A 26,539-nucleotide genomic window follows, 5' to 3' on the forward strand; every position below is an offset into this window, starting at 1 on the left:
CATTCAATCAATTTATATTATAAAATATATAATTAAATAATAAGTTATTGTAATGATGTGGAATTATTGATAGGACCCATTTTAGAACTTTTTAAGAAGTGCTCCATTGGAGGGGTTGAGTACCTATTAGGTACTATTATTAAAAAATAATAAATTAGTGATATGTCAATGTGGGACCCATTTAAGTACTCAAAGTTGGAGTGCTCCATTGTGGATGGTCTTACACTATTGAATCACTAAAAAGATGTAGCTGACATCCCCACACAAAAATCAGGATTTGAAAGACATTGGATTAAAAAAATGAGAGAGAGAGAGAGAGGTAGAGAGAGAAAGAACATCGCTGCACCTAGGGCAAGCCTAGGGCGGCCGTCACGGTCACCGCCTTCACCGAAAGCGAGGCAGAAAAGGGGTGGGGTTTCAGCGGATAGTGGAGAATGGACCGAGGTGAGACGGCGACGTAGGAAAGCGCTGCGACACGACGAAGAGGATTTAGACAGACATAGACAGAACAGAGACCGCAAAAACTTATTGCATTCAAAATCTGGACGGGAGTTCTCAATCGATCGATGTCACAATCCCAATTCCCTTGCGAACGATCACATCCGATTAGGAAGAAGCAGATCACGTTGCAATAGAGGGTCGAGCGCAATTCACCGATCAGGCAAACGGAATTTCGCGCGATCATCTTCCAACCTTCACCGTTCATGCTCTGTTTCCAGAAACGCACGTCGACGGCTTGATTTGAACGTACGGCAGGCCTTGAACGACAACCGAGTGGTTGCGGTGGCTAGAGAGAATGGCAGAGACGGCTGGATGGAGGAAGAAGGAACGATTGCGATGGCTAGAGAGGATGGCAGAAACGGCTGGCTGGAGGGAGAAGGACGAGAGTTTCATCGTTCAAGCTCTGGTTATGGTGCAAGTCGGATTGCTCAGGGAGGGAACACGGTGAGGCTTGGAGGAGTTTTGAAGGAAGGAGATGTGAATTGCAGTGGAGGAATTGGGAAGGAAGAGGCTCGGATTGCTCATGGAAGGAATAAGGTGATGATTAATGGAGGTGATGTGAAAATGGATTTTTATCAAAAGGAAGGAGATGCAGAGCCTGTAGTGCGTGATGCGGATAACAATGGCGGTGGTTTTTCGGGATCCGCTCTTAAACGGTACGTCTCTTTTTACTTTACAAATTTCCCAGCACAAATGTCGAATTTTTATCTGAGAAAGGGCTTCGAAGTATGTGGTGTGCTGGAGGATGTGTTTGTCGCGAAAAAAAGAAATAGATATGGTCAACCTTATGGATTTGTCAAATTTTCCAATGTTAAAAATGTATCAAAATTGATGAATGCCCTCAACAATGTCTGGTTTGGTTACTTTCGCGTCAAAGCTAGTGTAGCCTTGTTTGATCGCAATGCTTCGGAATTGGGAAGGAATTAGGAGAAGCATAAGGATGGTCTGGAAAAAGGCGATAAGGTGCAGCAGCCGAAAGCAGGGAAGCAAAGCTCGTTGAGGCATGCTGCACCCAAAGGAAGCGTAAACGGCTTGAAGACGCCGAGACAAAATTCTAACTGTGCTGGAGCTGTAGTTTCAAGGGCGGAAAAGGAAGGTATTGATCCCCCGGAAGGTATGCAGGTGGGGGACATAGTTATCAAGTTAGGGGCTAGGAAGGAGGATTTAGTCCAAAAGGCTGATACAACAAAGGTGGTAGCGAGGACTTCGTACAAGTTAGAACAGCCAGTTGATGTTGTAAAGAAGCGTCAAGTCTTGATGCGAAGTTATCATTCTAAACCTGACGATTCTAAGTGGGCTATCAATGGGGTAGTGGCTACAATTTCCAACGGAGAGGCGATTCATGTGGTCCAGAACAGGATTATGGATGCGGGCTTTAGTGATCTGGTTCTCATTCCTATGGGTGCCGATAAGGTTTTTGTTCGTAGCTCAGATAATATCGACGCTAAGTCCATGATCAATAATGCTAAGAATTTTTTCAAACTTGTTTTTTCGAGTTGGACAACATGGGATAAGGAGACTTCACCCTATCGGAGAGGGGCCTGGGTGCGTTTGTATGGTGTTCCCCTTCATGCTTGGAACGAGCAATTTTTTCAGTTGTGTGTTTTTGAATGTGGAGGGTTTCTTCGCACGGATTCTTGTTCCGCTGAAAAGAATCGACTTGACTTCGCGCGGGTTCTGATCGCTACACCCGAACTGGACATAATCAAAAGAAGTGTGACAGTCTTGGTTGATGGTACTCAAGTAGAGATCAAGATTGTGGAGGAGTGGGGGTATGCTATGGGAGAGGATGCTTGCCTCTTTGAAGATGAGAGTGAGGCAGAATCATCTTGTGGTGAAGGTCAAGAGGATCCGGAGGTCCTTCGCAATGTTGACGAACTAGTTAACCAATTTAAGGAACGACTTGCGGAGGAGGATCTTAATGTTGTTCAAGGTAAGCAGGGGGAAGAGTCTTCAGATAAGATTGAAGCTATTCCAGGTTCCAAGGGAGTTGGGACAAATTCAGGTTTAAGGATGGATCCTCAGGAAGTGTTAGGAACTCAAGCTGGTCAGGCAGAGGTGTATTCCTCTTCGGGGAAAGCTTCGGATCATCCTTTTTGTCGGCCCCTTCTTAGTAAGCGCACTAATTCTTGTCCTCCGGAGGTGAGGCGATCCGTATTATCTGGGCCTTGGAGTTTGGAGTGGTTACAGGATCAGAATTTTGGGGATGCGGGAGTCATTTTTTCAGCAAGTAAGAAAAATAGAAAGGAGAGTCCTCACGGATCGAGCCTCAAGCGAAAAGTGGATCAAGATCCGAGGAGGCGGAAAGCAGGAGGTGTGCTTCGTCATCCAGTCCATAGCCTCAAAAAAGTGGCTAGGCTGCCAAGTAAGGAGCGCTGTGAGGTGTTAAAGGCTTTAAAGAAGAAGGTTCGTCGGCGCAGGGGCGGAGATGGGCTTAATCGCTCCTGTTCTATGAGTTGTCATGTTCCCTCTGGAGATACAGTTTCGTCGGGTTCTGTAAACAATGATTGGACAAATTGGGTGGCTGTTCATGGTAATGACCAGATGGCGGTGGATGATGTGTGGGGGATTGGGAAAGCTATCGGGGTCAAGTTCAAGGGAGACAATGTGAATATGTTCAATATTCTTTCGAGGGCGAGTAAGGGCAAGAGGGCGGTTTCAGGGATAAAGGCCGAAGCGGGGGGGTCAAGGAAGGATAACGGGTGCTAGTGGTGTGTCTTTTCTTGTTGGAAAGGGGGGGGGGGGGAGAGTTTTAATGAAGATTATTTCTTGGAATATTAGAGGGCTAGGAGGCCCTGAGAAGCGGAAGGAAGTGCGTCAGATGGTGGGGGAGTTGAAACCTTTCATTCTGTGTATTCAAGAAACGAAGTTGCAAAATTGTGATACTTTTCTTAGCTCGACTCTTTGGGGTAGCTCCTCGCACGGTTTTTCTTATCGACCATCGGTTGGGGCCTCTGGAGGGCTTATAACTTTGTGGGATTCTTCTGAGGTGGAGGTGTGGTCGACGGAGAGCCGGGAGCATGTGTTGTGGTGTCATGGTCGGTTCTCTAAGACAGGAGAAGAATTTTATGTGGCAAATGTTTATGCGCCCTGTGATGATGGGGCTAAGCAAGGATTGTGGGAATCTCTTTCGGCTCGGCTCCTCTTGCTGGCGGGGAAGAGGGTGTGTGTGTGTGGGGACTTTAACGCGGTCAAACACATTGATGAAAGACGATCGGTTAGGGGTGGGCATCGTTCCTCGGATCATATCCCTTTTAATCAGTTTATTGAAGATAACATGTTGATTGATCTTCCCCTAATTGGACGTAAGTTTACATGGTTCAAAGGGGATGGTCACTCGATGAGCCGTCTTGATAGGTTTCTTCTTTCCGAGGAGTGGTGTTTGAATTGGCCTAACTGTAAGCAACTGGCCAAAATGAGAGGGTTGTCTGATCATTGTCCTCTGGTCTTGTCTGCGAATGAGGAAGATTGGGGGCCAAGACCATCGCGGATGCTTAAGTGTTGGAAGGATATACCTGGGTACACATTGTTTGTCAGAGATAAGTGGAATTCGTTCCAAGTCGATGGTTGGGGTGGTTACGTTATAAAGGAAAAACTTAAGATGATTAAGGTGGCTTTAAAAGATTGGCACAAGACTCATGCTCAAAATCTTCCTAGTCGTATAGATAATTTGAAGATCAGGCTTTCAGCTCTTGATGAGAAGGGGGGGGAAGATGATCTTTCTGAGGAGGATCTTGTTGAGCTTCATGGGGTTTCAAATGACATTCATTCGCTATCTAGGTTGCATGCTAGTATTAGTTGGCAACAATCTCGCTCGATGTGGCTCAAGGAAGGGGATGCCAATTCTAAGTATTTCCATTCAGTTTTGGCGAGTCGTCGTCGAAGGAATTCTTTGTCAGTCATTCAGGTAGATGGGGTTATGTTGGAGGGCGTTAATCCTATTAGGCAGGCGGTGTTTTCGCATTTTGAGTCTCATTTTCAGGCTCCTAATGTGGAAAGACCCGGGGTTGACGACCTTCAGTTCAAGAGGTTAAATCCGGTGGAGATTGGTGGCTTAACCAAACCTTTTTCGGAGGCTGAGGTGAAGTTAGCTGTGTGGGATTGCGATAGTTATAAAAGCCCAGGCCCTGATGGCATTAATTTTGGCTTTATTAAAGATTTCTGGGCTGAGCTTCGAGGCGATGTGATGCGCTTTATTTCTGATTTCCATCGGAATGGTAGGTTGACGAAAGGTATCAACTCGACTTTCATTGCTCTGATCCCCAAAACGGATAGTCCTCAGAGGCTGAGTGATTTTCGCCCTATTTCGCTTGTCGGAAGCCTCTATAAAATCTTGGCGAAGGTTTTAGCTAATAGGTTGCGTCAAGTGATTGGTAGTGTTATTTCTGAGTCCCAGACTGCGTTCGTGAAGAACAGGCAAATTCTTGATGGTATTCTCATTGCTAATGAGGTGGTGGATGAGGCGCGGAAATTTAAAAAGGATCTTTTGTTATTCAAGGTGGATTTTGAGAAAGCTTATGATTCGGTAGATTGGGGATATCTTGATGCCGTTATGGGGAGAATGGCATTTCCGAATTTGTGGAGGAAGTGGATTCGAGAGTGTGTTTGTACGGCTACGGCTTCGGTTCTAGTTAATGGCAGTCCGACTGATGAATTCCCTCTTAGGCGGGGGCTTAGGCAGGGTGATCCGCTTTCTCCTTTCCTTTTTCTTCTGGCGGCTGAGGGCCTTAATGTGCTTATGGAGGCTATGGTGGCTCGTAATTTGTTTACGGGTTATAGTATTGGTGGACAGGGGTCAGTGTCAGTGTCGCATCTTCAATTTGCTGATGATACTCTCTTGATGGGGACAAAAAGTTGGGCAAATGTCCGGGCTTTGAGGGCTGTTTTAGTGCTTTTTGAGACTATGTCTGGATTGAAGGTTAATTTTAATAAAAGTATGTTGGTTGGCGTGAATATCCCTGAGTCCTGGTTATGCGAAGCTGCGTCTACTCTGTGTTGTAAAGTGGGAAAGATCCCTTTCCTTTATCTGGGTCTTCAGATCGGGGGTGATCCGCGTCGTTTGGTGTTTTGGGATCAGATATTGACTCGTTTAAAGAATAGATTGTCTGGATGGAAGAGTCGCTTTTTGTCTTTTGGTGGTCGTCTGGTTCTGTTAAAATCTGTCTTGACCTCTTTACCTGTCTACGCTCTTTCTTTCTTCAAAGCTCCCTCAGGTATAATTTCCTCTATTGAATCTCTTTTTGTTAAATTTTTTTGGGGGGGTTGTGAGGAGTCTAGAAAAATCTCTTGGGTTAGTTGGAAATCTGTTTGTTTGCGTAAGGAGTATGGAGGTTTGGGGGTTAGACAGTTGCGTGAGTTCAACATAGCGTTGTTGGGCAAGTGGTGCTGGAGGATGCTGGTGGACAGAGAGGGACTGTGGTTTAGAGTGCTGGTAGCTAGGTATGGGCTTGAGGGAGGTAGTCTTCGAGCGGGAGGTCAGAGAGGATCGGTGTGGTGGAGGGAGTTAGTGCGTATCCGGGAGGGTGATGGTGAGATAGGAGGCAGTTGGTTTAGGGAGCAAGTTTCGAGGAGGGTGGGGGATGGGACGGATACTCTTTTTTGGACCGACCCTTGGTTGGATGGGATTTCGTTGAGGGAGCGGTTTGGGCGCCTTTTTGAGTTGGCTGTGACCAAATCTCTTTCGGTTGCAGAGATGTTTGCTTTAGGTTGGGGGGCAGAAGGGGGGGCGTGGGAGTGGCGGAGGCGGTTGTGGGCGTGGGAGGAGGAGATGTTGGGGGAGTGTCAGTCTTTACTTCTTGACATTTCTTTGCAGGATCAGGCTATTGACAGATGGCATTGGAGGATTGACCCAGATTCAGGTTATACGGTCGGGGGAGTTTATCAGCTTCTGACGTCTCAGGAGTCCGTCACTTTGGAGGATGCGGACAACCTTATATGGCACTCTCAGGTTCCCTTGAAGGTCTCCATCTTTGCGTGGCGTTTGTTGCGGGACAGGTTGCCCACGAGAGCAAATCTGGTTACTCGTGGCGTTTTGTCTTCTACGGTTGCCACTTGTGTTTTTGGATGTGGAGCGGCTGAGTCGGCCCATCATTTATTTCTCTCCTGCAGTATTGCTGGATCGCTTTGGGATTTAGTTCGTGCATGGATTGGCATTTCTTTGGTGGATTTCACGTCTCTGCGTGACCATTTTGTTCAGTTTACGGCTTCATTAGGTGTATCTCGAGCGCGACGGTCCTTTTTGCAGCTAGTTTGGCTCGCTTGTGTTTGGGTGTTATGGACAGAGAGAAATCATCGGTTGTTCAAAGGTTCAACGGGCACACCTCATATTTTATTGGACAAGATCAAACTTTTCTCTTTTCGGTGGTTGAAGACGACGAACATCACGTTAGCTTTAAACTACCATAGTTGGTGGTCTAGTCCATTGTTGTGTTTGGGCCTTGTATGATTTTATTTTAATTGTATCTCTCTGACTCTCTTGTAATTATTTAGTCTTCCTCGGTACGTCTTGTGCAGGGGAGGCTGTTTTGTGTTAATATATATCATTTTGGCTTCTTCAAAAAAAAAAAAAAAAAAAAAGATGTAGCTGACTTTGACTGAAAATCTCAAAATAATACAATTTTAAATTAAAACATTTGAGTGTGAATTAACTGAAAATGAGAGTAACGGCCTCGTGACCTTTTTAATCCTGGAAAACCCCATGTTAGCTAACATGCATGTCGCAGTCATTAGTCACATCATTAACTAAACACACAGTAACAAAATAGGAGTATGGTGCATGCAGCAAGCAAATTTTAAACCGTCCAAACTTAATCGGATGGTCCAGATGTTTTAAAAAAATTCATCAAAAAAAAAATTGTCTTAAACATCTGATCTTAATCAGGTTCAGAATAATTGACCGTGAATGCAGTTCGACTACATGTAATCCAATTATGCACCACCCTCGCCAAATGCCATAAAAAAATATCGAATGTATATACAACAAAATATTTACTGCACATAATTTTTTTTTTTGTTGATGGACGAAATGCTAAAGTCATTGAAAACTTACACACACAAAGTGAAGTGACCGGGGTTCGAACCCCGATCCTGACATCCGAAACTAGTAATTTTGATATTTCTGTCAATTGAGCTAGAATTTGTGAACAAATTAGCTAAGAATTTATTAAGCCAAAGAGAAGAAAAAGAAAACTCTCACCGACCAAGTCATTTTTTATATGTTCTATTTTATGAGCAACTCTTTTGTTATGCGCAACCACTGCAATAACAACAAAGATTTCTCCAACTGCAAAACAAAACAACCTTAATTGTACACACACCTAAACCTAACTGTAGCAGCTAGTACTCTAACAAAGATAGAAAGTGAAAGCGGTGCGGCTTGATCTCAAGTTATTGTGGTACTGTACATCCTGGACATCATTGCAGACAATCCGAACCCGACAACCCGACAATAGACACTCATGGCTATTAAATTGACGTCTGAAACCAATTCTCTATTGGCACCGACAGTATCCCAAGTGAAAACAATACTACCTCAAATCAAAATTATTAGCAGTATGAGAATAATACTTTACTTACACTCTCACTAATAATTCATAAATATGTCGTGCTCTTACATTTTGAGTATGGTCTATTCCCAGTATAATAGTACAGGTAGAAAAAGGAAGTTTCGTGATTTGAACTCCGATACTTCTACTTATTCAACTTATTCGAGATTGGGCCTAGCAGCTCAATAGCTGAGAAATTGCTAACTGGCCCGTCGAGCAAGATCCAATAAGGAGCAGCCCGTGACCACCGGAATAATGATCATTAACTGCTTATCATGGTTCTCCAGTCGTTTTCTGGCAGCCACTTGATGGCTATTAACGCCATCAAGGGTCTTGACCCAGCGCTGGAGGCTATATATTCAACCTTCACGATCCTCACAAGGTACGTATTCACTCACGATAGAAAACATTTGTTTCACTCTCACTGATTTGAGCGTCGGAGCACGTGCATATACACAACCCCTTCAGTTCACTGGGGCTTAAATAGAGCAACGTCGAACGCGATCACACTCATGTTTAAGATCACAACTTAAAATTAATAAAAGAACATCTACTATTTCTCTCAATAGAGTCCAATTCAATTTCATACTACTACTACTACTTTTTTGATGGAGACTAGTTTAACTTTGTTTATCACTACAGTTTTACTTGAATTTGAATCACATAACACTCAGAAGTAAGACCTTGAGCATGTTAAAATCATTAAAATAATCCAATTGAATTAACGGATGATTAACACAATAAAGTTACAGCATGATAAGTAAGTATTTTTAAATGTTTAAGAAAGAATGGGAAAGGAATATGTGGTCAAAAGTCAAAACTGAACACAAAACGACAGTCCCAATTGTCAGAACGCTTTATTCCCAACCGCAATCAACGGCCTCCACCGAAATTAAGATAAAATCTTTCTTTCACACAAACACTCCTTCTATAACTATTCTATTCTCTCATTCACTTTTTGAATGCATTTTTTTGCTTTTAATAAAGTTGCCATTGTATTTGTAGTAGTTATAACCTTAAAAAAAGTGAATAGAAAATGAAATGGACACGTCGTATAAAAGTCAAGGAGGCAAATTTCCGGATTGACTGAGTGGCTCCGGTTGTGTGACGCTCACCAGCGACATTTCCCACACTTGAGTATCCTTTGTCTAATGTTCTGCAATTCAAAATGTGCCACCCATGAGAGGGTGTTCATTTTGGTGTTCAAGTACTACAATTTTATTTTATTTTAATTTTAAAATATGAAAACCAATACTCTCTTCATCTTAAAATATAAGCAAAGATTGATCAGCGAAATTTGATGTATTTGTTAGGTTTTAAGTGTGAGTATTCAATTCTCACATCGACTATGTATGATAAGAATATTGGATTTATAAGAAATGTGACTCGTTAACCTAATATCTTAAGTTTTTGGATGGAGATGTGGTGTCTCATTCTCTTGTAATCCTAGCTCCCTTAGACTTCTCAACAAGTGGTATCATAGTCGTGATTTGGCTCCTAGATATGATGGACATTTTTAAAACATCCACGAAAGAGTAGGCGGTTGAAAGACCCACCTTTGAAGAAAGGGGACCTCGCCTAGGGCTTGTTGGCTTCGTCGGACATTTTATGGCCCGTAGCTTACAACATCTTATGAGAAGGGCATGTAGCTCGATACAATTGTTGGCATGTTGCGAGAGTTTTTTTTTTCTATATCTCACACAACTCTTTGACTAGGTTTTTTTTTTATTTTTGACTAAAATTCCTTTACTATTTTAATGCATCTCATGGATTGCATTCTCAAGAGCAGTTTACAATTTTATTTTAAGATTAAAGTCTTGATACGCTTTTATTTCTTCTCCCTTGATTGAGTGCGTTAGGTCACCTTTTGGAAATTGTGGCACTAACCCTGACTTTGCACTACCACCATGTCCGCAACATCTTAATTTTTAATGTATAGGTGCCGTCCACGTACCCAAATTGCTTCACACTCACTTCAATTTTGGCGCTTATATACACAAATTATAACTCCTTAACAATTCAAATTTGCTTACATAATGATCATAGAGGGAAAAGACCTACTTGCACTACTTGGTAGATAGATCAATTGCAAATAATACTCCAAGCTATTTTCAAAGTGAAATTTGATTTTGTAAATTGGTTGCCAAACATCATCATATATGAATTGAACTCTTCAAAGAAATGCATTTAAACTCCAACAAGTGTTAGTTAACTTGCAATTTGTTGAATTTGTTTGTTATAGAACGAATGAGATGGTTATCGGCTTATGGTTGATGTATGTACTATGGACTTGTATGTGGAAGCTAGCCAAATAAAGTATACTGTATTTCCTTGCAACATTGATTATGTGCTTAGTATCGTTTTACTTTATGCAATGCAACATTAACTAAAAGTTCTTAAGTCGTACGGATCGTGCAACTAAAAGAACTGTTTATCATAATTGCATTTTATAAATCAACTAGATGTGATGAGAGTAACCGTCTAAGTGGGTAAATAACAATTAACAAACTAAAACAAACTCTATGAATCTGTTTGGGAATTTAGAGGGGGAAAAAAAAAGGAAAGTATTTCATATTTTATAGAGGGTGTATTTATAGAGAAATATAAATGAATATTTATTAATAATATATTTTTAATATTGGGTTGATTCATGGTACTATTAACCATCCGGTTCCTACTGAAGGAGTTATATGGAGTTCGACCGTAAAGCAAGTAAACTCTCGTAAAAAATTATTTTCGTCATAAATTGAATTTAGGTTTTCCCTAACAATTTATTTTACGATGGAATCATTAACCATTTGAACTAAATTACTTGATTTAATTTAAAGAATTTTGTATCAGGTAAAAAAATTCAAAAAACTTAGATAGAAAATTAAAACTGCATTTAAATATATATTTATTTTATTTTTTTAAAAGAAATATCCAAATCCTTTGGGCCTACTAAAGATATATTAAAATCATGTAAAGAGGCAAGGCCCAAGTAGATCACATAACCATATCTAGGCTATAATGATAGAAGTTGGAGAACTTGAATGGGGACAAAGGATCCTTAATTTATAACCTCACCTTCCAAACAACGTAATAACATTTGTTTTTCTCTCTAATTTTCCTTAGAGATGTTTAGGAAATTAATATTAAATTTATATAGGTAATTAATATTATGTTATAACATTAGGTTGAAGAGTATTTTTGAAATTTTTTTATATTTATTAGTATGTCACATGCTCTACTTGTACCTGGTTTTTTTACGTGTTTCTAGTTATTTTCTTAGACCTTAGTCCCTTTCATACCCAAAAAAGAATCATTTATAAACATATATACAAATAATCAACATCCAAAATATCAAAACACACAGACACACACACATATATATATATATATAAGAGAGGTTTTCAAAACGTTCTTCTAGAACTTAATTTTTCTTCTGTCTTATAATGAGTGATCCAGAGTTCAATACTCCCACTCCGTTCCATCCATATAGTGAATGATCTAGTAGCATATAAATAAGCAGTGTAACCACAAATATTGATACAGACATCACACCATGCATATATGAAAAATTGAAAATAATGTATTCCTTTTTATATCATTTTTCGCTTTCGTTATTTTCTCTCAACTTGGGTTGCACACACTTGTATTGAATGTATTTTATATGATAAGTAGATGAGGGTGTTCGGAAGTTGAACACTAGTATATCATTATCCGAGGCTTTGTTTGAAAGTTTACGACATGCAGATTTTAGAAAAAGAAAAATGAACCTCAACTTATATTTTGACAAAACGTAAATCATATTATTTCATTCATCAATAAGTTAAGAGTTCAATTGTCACAACTCACAAGTCAATTAGTTCAAATATAAGAATGTGTAACAAAAAAATAAAAATACTTTCCTTGTGAAATTTTACTGAAACGATTTTGATGTGTTGACCAATCAATCCAGAAGAATTCAAATCTATAAACAAAATGTTGACATGATTCATATTTTGGCCTGCTATACGGACCTACAGTACCAACTGCTTGCATTGAAAAGTAATTTATATATGAAAAATGGAATCTTCCATCATCATCCTCTAACCGAATTGATAAGAAATTAAAATAGAGCCAAAAAAATTTTGTTTATCAGTGCTTTGCTTTACTAGTGGGCTTGCATAATTAATCATTAAAACTACAATAACAAAATTGCAGACGCATGCATGATAAACAAATAAGTTAATAATGGAAAAGAAGATTTGATAGGATTTTAGATGATACTAAATTTGAAATAAGCTGGAATAAATCTGTTAAGTGGGTAACTTGTTAGTTGTAACTACTAACTACAAATGCAACTGATGAAACTGAAACTGAATCTGGAAAACTGAAACCAAAATCCTAACGTCCTAATATGTCCCCACTAATAACCGTAAGCTCCCTATTTTTTGCAATCAAGCTGAGAAACTTCGCACCGGATTTCCTGCACTTATATGTACTTTAGTGTGTGTATTGGATTATAGTACTTATCATTTTTCTTTTGTCTGCGGAGTGTTGATAGTAATGGTTGACATTTTCCTAAAGATTGCCGTTATGTCCGGTAAAAAAACAAACAAAACAAAATGGTGTTTAGAGTGTTTGCGGGATTAAAGAATTAACAATTAGAGATTGATGTATTATATGAAATTAGAACACACTGACTTGATAATCATAATCACAAAATATCGTTACCAGAAGCGCACCATTATCGAAAACATCGATATGTTAGACAAGGTCTTCCTCTGCTTGATCACATGCTACAGTTTCTGGGGTTATCAATGAGCTAACCTCAGACAAGCTTATTCTCTCAGCGTGGCGGCTGTGATAACGTGATGGCAAAGGGGACCTAGTCTATCTATTTATAAGATAACAACCCTAGTCATACTACTCATCATGTACACTAGAGGTTGGGCCTACACTTTGTTTCTACACAAATCAGAATTAGTGTTCAAGCTCATTATTACTGATCACAATTATCGGGTTTAAGCATCATCAAATGAATCACAACAACATCAACCCGTTTTTATTAAAATCAAAACTCACAATTGATTGCAGCCCACAAAATATTAGAATATATTCTAACAGGTTGTAGTTGTTAGGAGTCTCACATCGAGTATATCAAAGTGTTTGGTGTGGTATTTAAGCCATGAGACTCTCTCACTTATTGGACTAGTTTTTTGGGTTGGACTCTGACCCGATGATAGCCATTTCCTTTTTGGTGGTTTCACTCATCTATCAGCACTCGGTGGAACACGTTAATCCATCTTATACAAAAGACTAATCCAATGTGTGTAAGCGGTTCATGACTTAAATACCACATTAAACACTTTGATATATTCGATGTGGGACTCCTGACAATAATATTAGATGAAAAGATTAAAGAGTATGTGCGACCCGTATAAATTAATTTTATACCGACATTTAATAAGAATTATATATGTAATGTAATATCTTTCGTATTATATTAAGAAAGTGAGGTGAATTAAAATAATGCGGTCTGATATACATGGTTGTTAGTGGTTGATGGATTATATTACTGTTGTGATTTTTTTTTTCTCTTAGATATAATTTAATTAGGTTGAATGTTGAACTGGTATAATTTTATCACTAAAATTAAACCAAATCGTTGTACCCAAAAAAACAAAAAACAAACTAATGAGGTCATTAATGGGTTGAATTATGTTTGCGGATCATAAAAACAATAATATTTTTTGCAAGTTAAAAATTCACCCTTTAAATGAATAAATAAAGAGTTTTGAATTTGAAGATCGAGTTTTTTTTATATATAATATGATGTTTTTGACAATTAAGTTATATGCTTATGAAAAAAACAATTTTTACCACAAACAAACTTGTTTACTAGTACCACTCAAGTCAAAAACAAAAAAACTTGTTTATTAGTACCACGCACTTAATTTTTTTTAAAAAAAAGAACTTGTTTACTACCACTGTCCAAAATAAAATAACCTTGTTTACTACCAATGTTAATTTATAATAAGTGGGTTTACGGTGGAAAAATTCCATTTTAGGTATTTAATTAAGTCTTATGTGTACATATCATTCATTTATAATTTTTTAATAATTATATCTAATAAACATTCAATCCGTCAAACCTCTAGGGCACTATAAATACCCTCCTCCAGAAGAGTGTGGAGGGTCACATACTTAATTCTCATTCGAAACCTTACGCTTAAACTTGTACTTGTGTTATTACTTACTTAAGCATCGGAGCGCGTACAGGTACAAACCCATTCTCCGATAGATTGCTTACTCGACGACAATTTGCTGACCATCAACCTTCCCTAATCATATGTAAGATCAATAACCATTTAAATAAATAATTTATATTTCTTAATTATGATATTGTAAGGTCCAAATTTTACTAGATGAATTCTCATACGAGAGAATCCCTCCCCATTTTGACAAATAACAATCGATTAACATCAGGGACGGACATAAGGGGGGGCAAGTAGGGGTTGAGGCCCCCCCCTCTTGTCATATTTTTTTTCTTTCATATACTTGTTCCTGATATATATGTACACATAAATTAATATTTGAGAGATGTGTTAAAAGATTATTAACGACTGATTGACGCAAATCATGCACCCACAACATAGTAATTGTAACAATTTACTACTTTAAAATATTTTGATAATATGTATTAGACACTATTAAAGTCGAAATTCGATTAAGTTGGTTCTGATTGTTTGCTATAAGTGAGAAATTATTTTCTGCTATGAAGATTGTGAAAATTAGGTTGAGAAACAAGATAGAAAATGAATTTCAAACTAATTAATACAGATTCAGTTGTTGATGAATTTTATGATATAGAGCAATATCGTGTACAATTTAGATAAACAATGTAATGTATTTTTTATTGAATATATTTAAGTACTATTATAATTATGATTATGATTTATTTAATATTTATTATTTAATTATTCCGGCCCCCCGTTTTATAGATTCCTGGATCCGTCCCTGATTAACATTATTGTACGTATATGTGGCAAGGTTTAGTACAATAGTCACATAAAATACGACCAAATAAGCAGAAGCGAAAAATAGGAAAAGAATTAATGTCACATAACATAATATTACTTCTCATTTTAAAATAAATTACCTAGATAACCACTTCGAGCACTTTAATACATAAAAATTTAATCATTAATATATTTAATTATTTATTACTATATCAAAAATTATAAAATTTCGCATTGAAAAAAACCAAACAAAATTTGTACGCTGATATTTACATTTATATACTACTCTTTCCAGTCTTTTTTATAAGGAACACTTAGGGCAAAAAATTTGGTCATTTTTATAAGAAACTTTGACCAATTTTTAATTATTGTCACAATTTAACTTTGTGCACATTCATACAAGTTACTTTGACCATATTTTTTTTTACTAATGCAAAAAAAAATAGCATATGAGATCTTTTTAGACTTGTCTCGATGAGAACTAACAAAAAATCAAATTTTCATAATTTTTAACTAGCGGGCCAGGCAGGCGCGTTCCGCACCTGCCTGTGTCTAACTTATGTACCCAAAAAAAAAAGATACGCCTTATGTTATGGTGAGTTTGTTAATAAAAGATTTTTGTTGCTACTAAAAAAAAGCAAGGGTAATGTTGATATTATGAAAATTCTACCCCAAAACTCATGTATTCTTTTTATATATTATAGTATAGAATAGATATAGATGAAAAAACCATAAAAAAAAAAAGAGAGGAAGTTAAGGACAATTAAGGAATAATTAAAAAACCATAAAGGAAGTTAAGGGCAAAATGGACCAAAAAAAATCCAGCCCAAACTCCCTTATCCCCTTTATATATTGTTATAGATAATACACAACTAAAAATATTAATGATCAATATTGTGCATTGACAAGTATGCAGTAGTAAAATGTGACAATTATTTTGTAACGAAAGAGTATGAATAGTGAACTTGGTCAAAATAAGTCATTGGAACGGAGTAAGTTTCATGGTTGTGAATCCTAGCCGTTTGTTTATCCGCAATCAACGTTAGAGAGCTGTGGGTCCCGAAGTTTGACATAGACAAGTGTCTGATCGCGATCAATTGTAATTTGATGGCCGAAATTTCAGGGGACACAAAAATCGTGGCCCTATCATATACAGCCATTTACCACATCTCCATGTGAGTGCTCGTGCGACCTTCCCAATCTACACTGGGTCCTACCACGTGATGCTTTATTTCCCTCAACCCCATGCACGTGCTTCTCATCCCATGCTCTAATGTTTCTGCGTGTGACACGTACCAACCATATTCTACTAGTACTTCACTCTTGATTCTTTGGTTTTTATGGTTTTTTACTTCACTCTTATTCTATTTAAGTTTTCTAATACTTCCTTTCTGCATGAGGAAATAATCAGATGGAAAATGTTTTATTTGTATTCCTTAATTAGTGTCACGGGTGTCTCAGGACACTAGTTAGCAAAACCCTAATCAGATTCACTACTCTCAATTCTCAACAAATGACTGCATTCGTACATTCGACTCTTACTCGACTGTTTGATCAAGATCAACAAATTTTTATTTGTTTTAAAATAAAAAATTGTCTGAGTTAAAATATGCTCTAATTGTTTGATATGTTACAAAGATTAATGGTTTATGCGTTTTTATTGAATACCGTTAATCTTGATATATTTTAAAAACATATCAAACGATTTTAGATTTTTATAAAATTTAACATAGATGATCTATACGATATAAGCTTTCAATCCAATGGTGAATTTTGTAAAATTTGTATTCGTTAAAGCGTTGTTAAAGCGTTATTGAGCGGTGTAACATTACTCAAATGTTATTATCAAGTGATTGACTTGTAGCAGCACAGAATCAAAGTTAAAAAACATCGTGCGGGTTTCGATCTACATCATAGAAAACAATCATGTTAGTTGAAAGAGAATTAAACATGCAAAAAAAAAAAGAAAACCATTATATAGCTATGTCTTATAATTGAGAGTATAATTTAACTCAATTTTACAAAACCGGTTTTTAAGGTAAAATTACTCTCACTTATAAATTGCTCTCACACACCCCTTGTACTGCGACCGATTATGAAGCTCGTAAATCTTTATGGAAATCTATATAACAGAATGTAATGTTCTAAAATCAAAGAGTGCGATTATACTTTGCTTAAAAGAAGGGAGGAAATTACATTAGAAAGAATGATTGTTCTTACCTGTTTGTCTTTTCTTGGCTAAACAGTAGGGTACACTTTGTTTTTCTTTTTTATTCCCTTTATTTATAGCTTTTTATTTTGTAACTGTATATATGAGTAGTATAAATGTAATTTTTAAAAGTATATTATAAATTTTCAAAGAATCTTTTAAAAGTATATTTTAAAAAAATCCTTTAACAGTATATTATAAATTTACAAAGAATCTCTTCACAAAAGATGTAAGTAGTAATTATGATTATACCAAAAATAATTATGATTATACCAAAAAAGAATTAATTCTAACTTTTTATAACAATGATTTTAATTAATTCTAAATCAATTGAGAATGAGCCCTCAAACTTTTTTAAGGCTATGTAAAAAATAAAAGAAAAACTTTTTTAAGGCTATATGTGATACGTTAAAAAGAAAGAGCGGGTTTACGAGCTACACGAGTGTCAAATGTGGAATAACAAGTTGTAAAAACAATTTACATGATAAAGAGATATTAATTTTTAAAATACGAGTGTGACAAATCGTTAGTTGGTTCAGTGGTGATTGATGTTGAACTTGGTAGGGAGGACCACAGTTTGATCCCTCACAACTACGACCAGGAAGGGGCTGGAACCACTTGATGTCATAACTGACACTCGAACCAAATTAAACTAGTGATGAAAACCAAAAATATGAGTGTTATAAAATTTGACGAGTAAAAAAGTAAATTAGTTTTAAAATACTTCTTATTCCCTTGTGAACCAAAGATATATTTAACTGGGTATAGGTGTTTACCCCTACAGAGTAGTTAAGTTTTGTTTTACACTTTGTAATTTTTTTTTAATTTCCACCCCTAATGTCTATATTATTCCTTCAATTACCCTCCTGAGTGGCCAACTGAATGTGCAAATATATATTGATGTGTCCGCCTGTCCGGTATATATCCATGTATCTGGATTTGTAGTGTTGATAAAATGAAAGTCGACATTAATTGTATGTGGACTAGATCGGAAATACTCCCTCAACTTGAAACAAATGAACACTACACAAAGACGGGATAACAAAATACACTGTACGAAGACCGAAAAACAAAACAAACTAATATGTGAAATCATATTTATTATTCAATCGTATCATTGTTTTAATCATAAAGACTAGAAGAATCATGATTTTTTTTCTTAAAAAATATTATCGAAAGTCGTTGGAATTTTTAATAATTTTAAACACTAGTTCCCAATAGATTGCTTATAAAAAACATCCATCGTGGTAGCTCTTTGTTTTCTTAAGTTGCAATTATGTACATATGAACCATGATAGAATTAATCTTTGAAGTGTTGTGTGATTATGTTAACTTTATGGTGTTTGAGGTCCTTGGCTAAATTTGTTAAGATAATGGTTTGTTTTCATAGAGACCAAGATATTTCTTGAGGACACGGAATGAGATAAGTTTGAGGTTGTGATAACTTTGTTATTACATACTAAAAGTGACATAATTCGAGAGATTTTAGAGGATGTTTTTAAGCCCTTAAAAGAAGAGGATATTATATGAGGTAGAAGAGAGCTTGTTCCACAAAGAAGAGGTGAAATTTTTGATGTTTTGAGACATAGTATTTAAGTGGCATGTAGGCTATTGTGGAAGTGGATGCAATAAGCTATCATTTGGCTATTTCACTTGCTGCTTCTTTTGGCCATGACATGATCCTGCCACCTGCGTTTTACGTGAGAAAATATGGGCGTGCCACGCAGCTGCTTAGCCCTTGTTCTACTACTATATAAGCAAATTCAACTCAGTTTTGAAGAGGAGGCAAATTTGGAGCGAAATTGGTTCATTAGAGCTAAGTTGAAGCATAAAAAAGGTGGATCGAAGCAAGGAATCAAGTGTGGAATGCTTTGCTTATCAAAAAAAAAAAAGTGTGGAATGCTTTGCATGAAGTTGTTTTCATACAATTATTCTTCTTGTGTAATGCTTTGCATGATCTAGCTAATTGTGTAAGCATGTTGATGAGTGATTTTATCATGTGAGTGAGAATTCATGGATCTAGGAATATTTGTGCAATTAACATTCGCTTTAGAGATTTTGGGCTTGTTAATTGTGATTGAAGGATTAAAGTACCTAAAACCTTCACTTAATCATGAGTTGTTTAAGAGATTTTAAATTCATGATTAAGGAAGAGAATTGTGATCCCAAGACATTGGACATATCATTTTTGTTAATCTAATCATGAACTCAATTGAATAATTGGTTGAGATGCCAGAGATTACCAAGATATGTGTAATTAGATGAAACAAAAGGTCCAATCACCTTTTCCATTTCATTTTAATCCCAAAGTATTTCTCAAGAAAGATTCATATAAAACTTGCAATGCAAACCCCCCTTTGTTTACTTTTACATGTAATAATTAGTCCGATTAGTTTTCATTGATTTACAACAATCCTTGTTGATCGACTTATTTTACTACTTGCGATAATTTGTTCACTTGTAAATTCATCTTCAATTAGTAAAAGAAAATCTCAGTAAATAAATGAAGACCAATGCATCAAAAGTTGGGTTTGGCCCAAATTTTTGCCTAAATATTTATTGCTGGTTTCCTATTTTTGAGTTGTTATTGACAATATTTGTTGGTTTTTTTCTAATTAACCCTCGCATAAATTGAGGGTAGGTGCCTTATGATGATGTGACACCAATGAAATTTATCCACATTTATTTAAGTCAAACATAATTAATTTTTTACCATAAAGTAATTTAGACTATTTTTATTTTCATTTAATTATATTTTATGTATTATATTCTATGAATTTATATTTTGGACCTAATTACTTCTGATTTGTTTGCTTCTTCTTCAAATTGTATTACGTCTCAAACAACTTTCTTCTTCGCGTAAAAAAAAAACTTTCTTCTTATTGTCAAAAAACTTTCTTCTTCTTCTTCTTAATGCTTTCAATCTCTGCTGCAGCCTCCACCACCGTCATGTTAGCATTCTACGGCTCCTCCGCTTTTGTGTTATCCGATGTCAATCTTTACTACAGTCTTCGCCACCGATCTATCAGATTTCTTCAAGATTCTAAAACTTGTGATTTTCAATTTCTTAGATGTTATGTTTTTTAGCGTATTTTTTCCTGTTTTTTTTTTTACTTATTTTTTCATCGTCATTTTGTTTTTGTTTTCTTTGGTTGTCCATATCGGGAAAAAATTGAAAACAAAATAGTTTAGAGAAGACAAAATGAAATTAGGAGAATGTAATCAAGAAAATTGATCCAATTGATTGGCCACTGAGTTAAGAAGAATTTGATTTATGATTGTTGACTAATAAGGAATATAATTCAATATTTATTACCATATTATTGAAAATTCAAAACTCAAATGAATCGAATTAATTGCACCAAGTAATGGGTTACAATGAGTAAACCGTCAAATACCCTCTTAAAATTTTAAAATTCGTCAAATACCCTATGAAATTTGGAAATAGGCAAATACTCCCTGAAATTTTAAAAAGTCAATCAAATTGCCCCCTTGCACTACCAGTCAGAGTCCACGCCAGAAGGCAATTTGGTTGACTTTTTAAAATTTCAGGGGGGTATTTGTCAATTTCCAAATTTCAGGGGGTATTTGACGAATTTTAAAATTTCAGGGGGTATTTCACAGTTTACTCGGGTTACAACTTACAATATGCAATAGACACGGGTTTTGTAAGGAATGATCTAGTAATAAATAAAAATGATTTGTTTTGCCTTTCCATAAAAGGAAATAGAGACTAGGTATATCAAGTAACATACTCTTAAACTTGCACTATATCAAGGAAATAGAGACCATTGTCAGAAAACAATCACACGGAAGCTTGATCGATCACAAGTGCGGTCTACCTAAAATTTATCCGATCAAAATGAAAAGGTTCGACTATTTTAGGAAGACGAACTAACTCTTGAACTTGTTTAGGGTTTAGGGTTTAACTATTGATCATAAGTAAAAATTTAAATAGTTCATCTGAACTAAAAGAAAGGTCAGACCATTGTCGCAAAACAATCACACAGAAGCTTGATCGATCACAAGTGCGGTCTACCTGAAATTTATCCGATCAAAATGAAAAGGTTCGACTATTATAAGAAGACGAACTAACTCTTGAACTTGTTTAGGGTTTAACTATTGATCACAAGTAAAAATATAAATAGTTCATCTGAACTAAAAGAAAGGTCGGACCATTGTCGCAAACCTAAACCTAATTACTTAACCTAATTTTTTCCCCTCTTTTTTCTAAGATCGACATCATATCGACCAACGTTAATCTATGCAATGATTTAAAGAGATTGAAAAAATAAATACTATATACTCCCTCTGTGTCAAATTACTTGTCGTTTTAGAAGGAAAAAAATTTAAGAAAGTGTATTTTTGCACTTAATTTCCTATTATACCCTTATTTTAATTCACCAATAAGCTTATTTTGTTTTTTTCCACGCATTTTATCTTTCCAATAAATTTAATATGTTATGTACCAATTTTTTTAAAAAACAAACATTTTTTTTTTGAAAACTTAAAAAAACAAACTTTAATTTTCCAAATATATAATCTTTTACGGTTTCAACTACTCCTAAATATTTGGAATTTACATGAGTGACTTAAATAGCTAACAATTTTTTTTTCTAAAACGACAAGTAATATGAAACGGAGGGAGTATTTACACCGGAATAGCATGAATTATTTGATTTGATTTTTTTTGAAGCATTATTTGATTTCATTTAATAAATGTACAAGTGGAATTGTATATTTAAATTAGAGATATTAGTTTTTTTTTTCTTTGTTGTTTTTGTTCTCTTATTATTTTTATTTAAACTAACATTGATATATATTTATTTTTTCGAATCTATAACATTGATTTTTTTTTCTACTAATAACATTGGTATTTTAGAATCAATATATAACATTTAGAAACAAGCATTCAATGATCAAATTAATTCTAATTATATTTACACATAGTCTAAAATATAATTAAAGAAAACTAGTAACATAAAATATAATTAATTGAAAATAAAAGTAGTCAAAATAATTTATGGTAAGAAATTAATTATGTTTGACTTAAATACACGTGGATGAATTTCATTGGTGCCACATCAGCATAGGGCAACTACCCTCAATTTATGTGAGGGTAGAGAAGTAGTCACCATATTTGTTTGATAATTATTATTGCTATGGCATGAAAGGGATATCAATGGAATGATTGTTCTTAAGATCAAATGACAATTTATTTACCTGTCCATAGGTTGTATAAGCCAAAAGATCAAATGTTTGTTACGAGAGATTTACCTCTCGCACACTCTGGAAGTGCTCATTAGTCGGAAATTTTAAATATACTCTCCGCGCTACTTAAGTAGCGAATTCAAGGAGCGCAAAACTTAGGAAAAAACCGTTCACATACTAGAATGTGAATACAGTTCGCGTTATAGAATGTGAACCTTATAAAATAGGGTGCGGAGATACAAATATATTAGATTTTATAATATTTGCATTCTATAATGCGAGTTGGGTTCGTATTCTAGGATGCAAAATGTTTTTTCCTATGTTGCGAGGGGTAGGATTGGAAGGTCGGGAGATGCGAGAAGAAAAACTCTTGTTATGATTTTAGTTGCAATGTCCACCAATAGAGAGTGAGGAGTAAACAGGGCTGGGCCAAATGCCATACTTGCAAGTTAAGTCTACTGGACAAGTGCTCTTTCCCCCCTCCTTCCTAAGATTTTTTCTCTTTCCACCTCCTGTGTTTCTTTTCTACCCTATGATTTTTCATTTTTGCCCTTGTATAAAAACTTCGGAACATGTTTTTCGAAGTTTTTCTAGTTCAAATTCGGAAAACACATTCTGAAGTTTCTTCCAAGGCAAAAAAAATTCAGAAAACGCGTTCCGAAATATTTATCCAAGGACAAAAATGGAAACCCAGAGGATAGAAAAGAAACATGTGGGGTGGGAAGAGAAAAATTCCCCCCCTTAATCGCTTAGAATCCGTCTCAATTTCACCCTGAATATCTTCTGGTAATGTATTTTGTCTAATTGAACAGGATGAGAGCACTTACTATTTTATTGTTTGACAGTTTCTCTCACAACCTCATGTTTCTTTTCTACCCCAAAACACGTAGAAAAATTTGGAAATCGTTTTCCGAATTTTTTTAGCGTAAATTCTTATTTCATATTGTTTGGAGCTTTGGGCTTTTATTGTTTGCGTTATTGACAAAAGATTGGGGGTTATAGAAAGGAATCTGATCAATTTGGGTTTACATGACTGTGGTTAGTTTTCTCTTTTTAACGTTTCAATTTTTTTTTTTGCTTAAATGTAACCTAAATCTATACCCCTTCTTCATTTTCATGTTGGGTTACATGATTGTGGTTTGTTTTTGCCTAAATCTATACCCCTTATTCAATTTCTATTTTTTTTAAAAATGTTATATGAAGCTCAAGTTTTTTTTTACTGAACTTGGAACCCAAGCTAAGCCATCCACAAATTTGTTTTAATTTTGACTATGTAAATGGAAATCAGTGTTTTCATGAGGTCAATAATTTATATATACTCAAGTGATAGATATAAATAATTGACCAATAGTGAGCAATGAAAAACTAATCATAGGATTGTGTATTTGTGTTATTACTATATCAATGTTATGGCCAACTATTTTGAAACAATCAAACACTTACTATTTTAGGCTCAAATATGAATCTCCATTATGAATGTCATCTCTCTTTTATATTTTGTCAAAAAAAAAAAAAATCTCTCTTTTATATGAAAGCCATTTGAAATTATAGCATCTCTTATATATGAAAGCCATTTTCTCTCTTTTATATGAAAGTAGGTTGAAATTATATCATCTCTTTCTTTCTATTTGTTTCTATCTCTCTCGTTGATTTTATCTCCTTCTTACACAAGGAGAGGATGAAATGAGAGATTCGAATCAAATCCTTACTATATATGAAAGTCATTATTACAATCTAAAAAGGCCGGTCAAATAATTTTTTTGCAAGGCATTACTACAACGTTAAAAAGGCGTAAAAAGCTCTAAAGTAAAAAACTACTAATAAATTACTATCTCCAATCTTAAATTGTATAAGCGAAAGTGGTCAACAAATTATTTTTTACGGATCAACAAAAAGTTTCGAATTATATAACATTTTTTTGACCAATTTTATTTTATTTTATACTTTTAAAACGAGAGAGTAATTCAATTAATAACTTTTATTTATGTTTCTACCCTTAGAATAAGTTGATTATGATATTTACCGGTTCAATAACAATAAAATAGATAATTAATTAAAAAATATCTTAAATTAATTATTATCTTCAATCTTAAATTTTATAAGCGAAAGTAGTCAACAATTTGTTTTTTTGTTTACGGGTTAATAAAATTTCCAGATTATAGAACAATTTTTTGACCAATTTTATTTTTTTAATTATATTTAAAACGAGAAATAATTCAATTAATAACTTTTACTTATATTTCTACCCTTAAAAGATTTTGATTTTGATATTTACCGGTGCAGTAAAAATAAAATAGATAATTATTTATATTTACCAGTGCAATAATAATAAAATAGATAATTGATCATAAAAATATAGACTTGACAAAAAAAAAAAAAAAAAAAAAAGAGAAATATGTTTTTTAAATTTGAATTTTTGCTAGTACTCGTACTCTCTCCATGTAGTACAAATTTATGACCCATGTGTGAATGTATTAAATTTATATTGCCATTCTCTTTAGAGGCACAACTGAAATCAGAGTCTGGATCATTTATATTTTACTCATTATGTTTTTATATAAAAGGAGTACATAGTTTTCAAGCTGATTTTTTACGCATAAAAAAAAATGATTAGTAAATAAATTTTAACCATAGTACTTTTTCTTTTTTACTGACCTCATTTTCAATAAGGTAAGTATAATTAACAACAAAACAATTGATAAAACTTTAAAATTTTAAAAAGACACATAAATATAAGCAATTTTGTTAAAATTTTGATAAATTGAAAAGAGGGTCTAATATATGGAAAAATTAGTCTAACCATAGTTAGTACGTAGTAGTAAAAAAAAAAGTGAAAAATAATGTGGGCCTCTCATTCTCTATTATTGTTGCTGTTTGGAAAAGTCATTGAACATTATATATTTTTTGTATAAATAGGTAGCTAGTGGTGCAGAAGATATATTCATTGCAAATATCTTTCTTCAATCAAATTAACAAGAAAGAAAAAAAAAATATACATTCTCAATGGGGAGCACAAAGAGTGAATCATACTTTGTCTTTATGAACTATGATCAAGAATATGAACGACTTCGTTCTAATCGGTATGTCCTAATGTCTCCTATATGTTTTATTATTTGTAACAATGTTTTGAATTTTTTTTTAATTTTATTAATGAACATTATGTTAGATACTAGTATTTAATTTGTTATTAATTTGAATATTTATGTTGTGTTACTTTTAATTAGAACTAAGAGTGGAGAATATGAGCTTGATTTGTACATTAGTAGAAAGCATGATGAGCTCTTAGCAAGCACTCTTGAGGCAGGAAGCTACAAAAAAACAACTTCTTTTGCTATTGTTGATGGGTTTATAGTGGAAATCACAGAGGAACAAGTAATGTTTAGTTTTTTTTTTTTCCTATGATATTTTATTATATGATATTTGCACATATATGTGGTCTATTATTTGATTTTTTTTTCTTGTCTTAATTAAATTGGTATACTTTGAAACAGGCCAATGTGCTCAGATCTGCAAAAGGAGTGAGAATTGTGGACAAATATGAAGAAATTGCTTAGTTCTTGAATTCAAGATCATTGTGTTTTGAAGAGAAAAATCAAATGGCTTTGTTTAATTGCCAACTTCTTAGCTGTTAAGGTTTATATTTTAAATTTGTTGTTAAGGTAGATTTGCGTCGATCAATGTGTGTTTTATTTTAAAATTAAATTACCTGTTTTTGGTAGAATGACAAAGAGGAGTTTGGTAATTAGCATTTTTTGTATTTTTAAATTCAATATTTTCGTTTGTCATTTTTTTTATCGCTCATTGTTCATTATCTTCATCAACATGATCATTCTATAAATCAATAAACTCAACCAAATTAGAACCTCCAAATTCACAATATACCATAAATATTGAGAATTTTGAGATTTTAATTTGTTTGGGTATATCGATTTATGAAATGGTGATGTTGATGAAGATAATGAACAATGAGCAATAAAAAAGATGACAAATGAGAATGTTGAATTTAAAAATATTATTTAATAAAATGTATGATAAATTTGTCCACCTAAGTGTTGCCATGTAATTAGCGACGAAACCACGTAAGCGAA

The 26,539-nt window shown here is 34.8% G+C and overlaps 2 protein-coding genes across 2 annotated transcripts; both read left to right on the forward strand.

Moving 5' to 3' along the window:
* Nucleotides 1-837: 837 nt before the first annotated feature.
* Nucleotides 838-7,044, forward strand: LOC123914512. The gene is made up of 7 exons (XM_045965715.1): nucleotides 838-1,320; nucleotides 1,429-3,203; nucleotides 3,283-3,718; nucleotides 3,812-4,247; nucleotides 4,320-5,081; nucleotides 5,142-5,647; nucleotides 5,771-7,044. Exons 1-7 carry the CDS (start codon nucleotides 838-840, stop codon nucleotides 6,944-6,946), a joined length of 5,574 nt encoding a protein of 1,857 aa, XP_045821671.1. The 3' UTR covers nucleotides 6,947-7,044.
* Nucleotides 7,045-25,373: 18,329 nt separating this feature from the next.
* LOC123916677 (subtilisin-like protease SBT2.5) lies at nucleotides 25,374-26,179 on the forward strand. The gene is made up of 3 exons (XM_045968192.1): nucleotides 25,374-25,531; nucleotides 25,676-25,823; nucleotides 25,943-26,179. Exons 1-3 carry the CDS (start codon nucleotides 25,455-25,457, stop codon nucleotides 26,003-26,005), a joined length of 288 nt encoding a protein of 95 aa, XP_045824148.1. The 5' UTR covers nucleotides 25,374-25,454; the 3' UTR covers nucleotides 26,006-26,179.
* Nucleotides 26,180-26,539: the final 360 nt, after the last annotated feature.

This window comes from Trifolium pratense, linkage group LG3 (assembly GCF_020283565.1).
Source record: "Trifolium pratense cultivar HEN17-A07 linkage group LG3, ARS_RC_1.1, whole genome shotgun sequence".
NCBI lineage: Eukaryota > Viridiplantae > Streptophyta > Magnoliopsida > Fabales > Fabaceae > Trifolium > Trifolium pratense.

What these genes read in the sequence shown, in the direction of transcription:
- LOC123914512 (XM_045965715.1), top strand. Translation starts at nt 838, where the DNA reads ATGGCTAGAGAGGATGGCAGAAACGGCTGGCTGGAGGGAGAAGGACGA. An exon ending in AATTTTCCAATGTTAAAAAT is followed by an intron (nt 1,321 to 1,428) that starts GTATCAAAATTG and finishes GGAAGGAATTAG; the next exon opens with GAGAAGCATAAGGATGGTCT. An exon ending in TGTCTTTTGGTGGTCGTCTG is followed by an intron (nt 5,648 to 5,770) that starts GTTCTGTTAAAA and finishes GGGGGTTGTGAG; the next exon opens with GAGTCTAGAAAAATCTCTTG.
- LOC123916677 (XM_045968192.1), top strand. Translation starts at nt 25,455, where the DNA reads ATGGGGAGCACAAAGAGTGAATCATACTTTGTCTTTATGAACTATGAT. An exon ending in GAACGACTTCGTTCTAATCG is followed by an intron (nt 25,532 to 25,675) that starts GTATGTCCTAAT and finishes ACTTTTAATTAG; the next exon opens with AACTAAGAGTGGAGAATATG. An exon ending in TGGAAATCACAGAGGAACAA is followed by an intron (nt 25,824 to 25,942) that starts GTAATGTTTAGT and finishes ACTTTGAAACAG; the next exon opens with GCCAATGTGCTCAGATCTGC.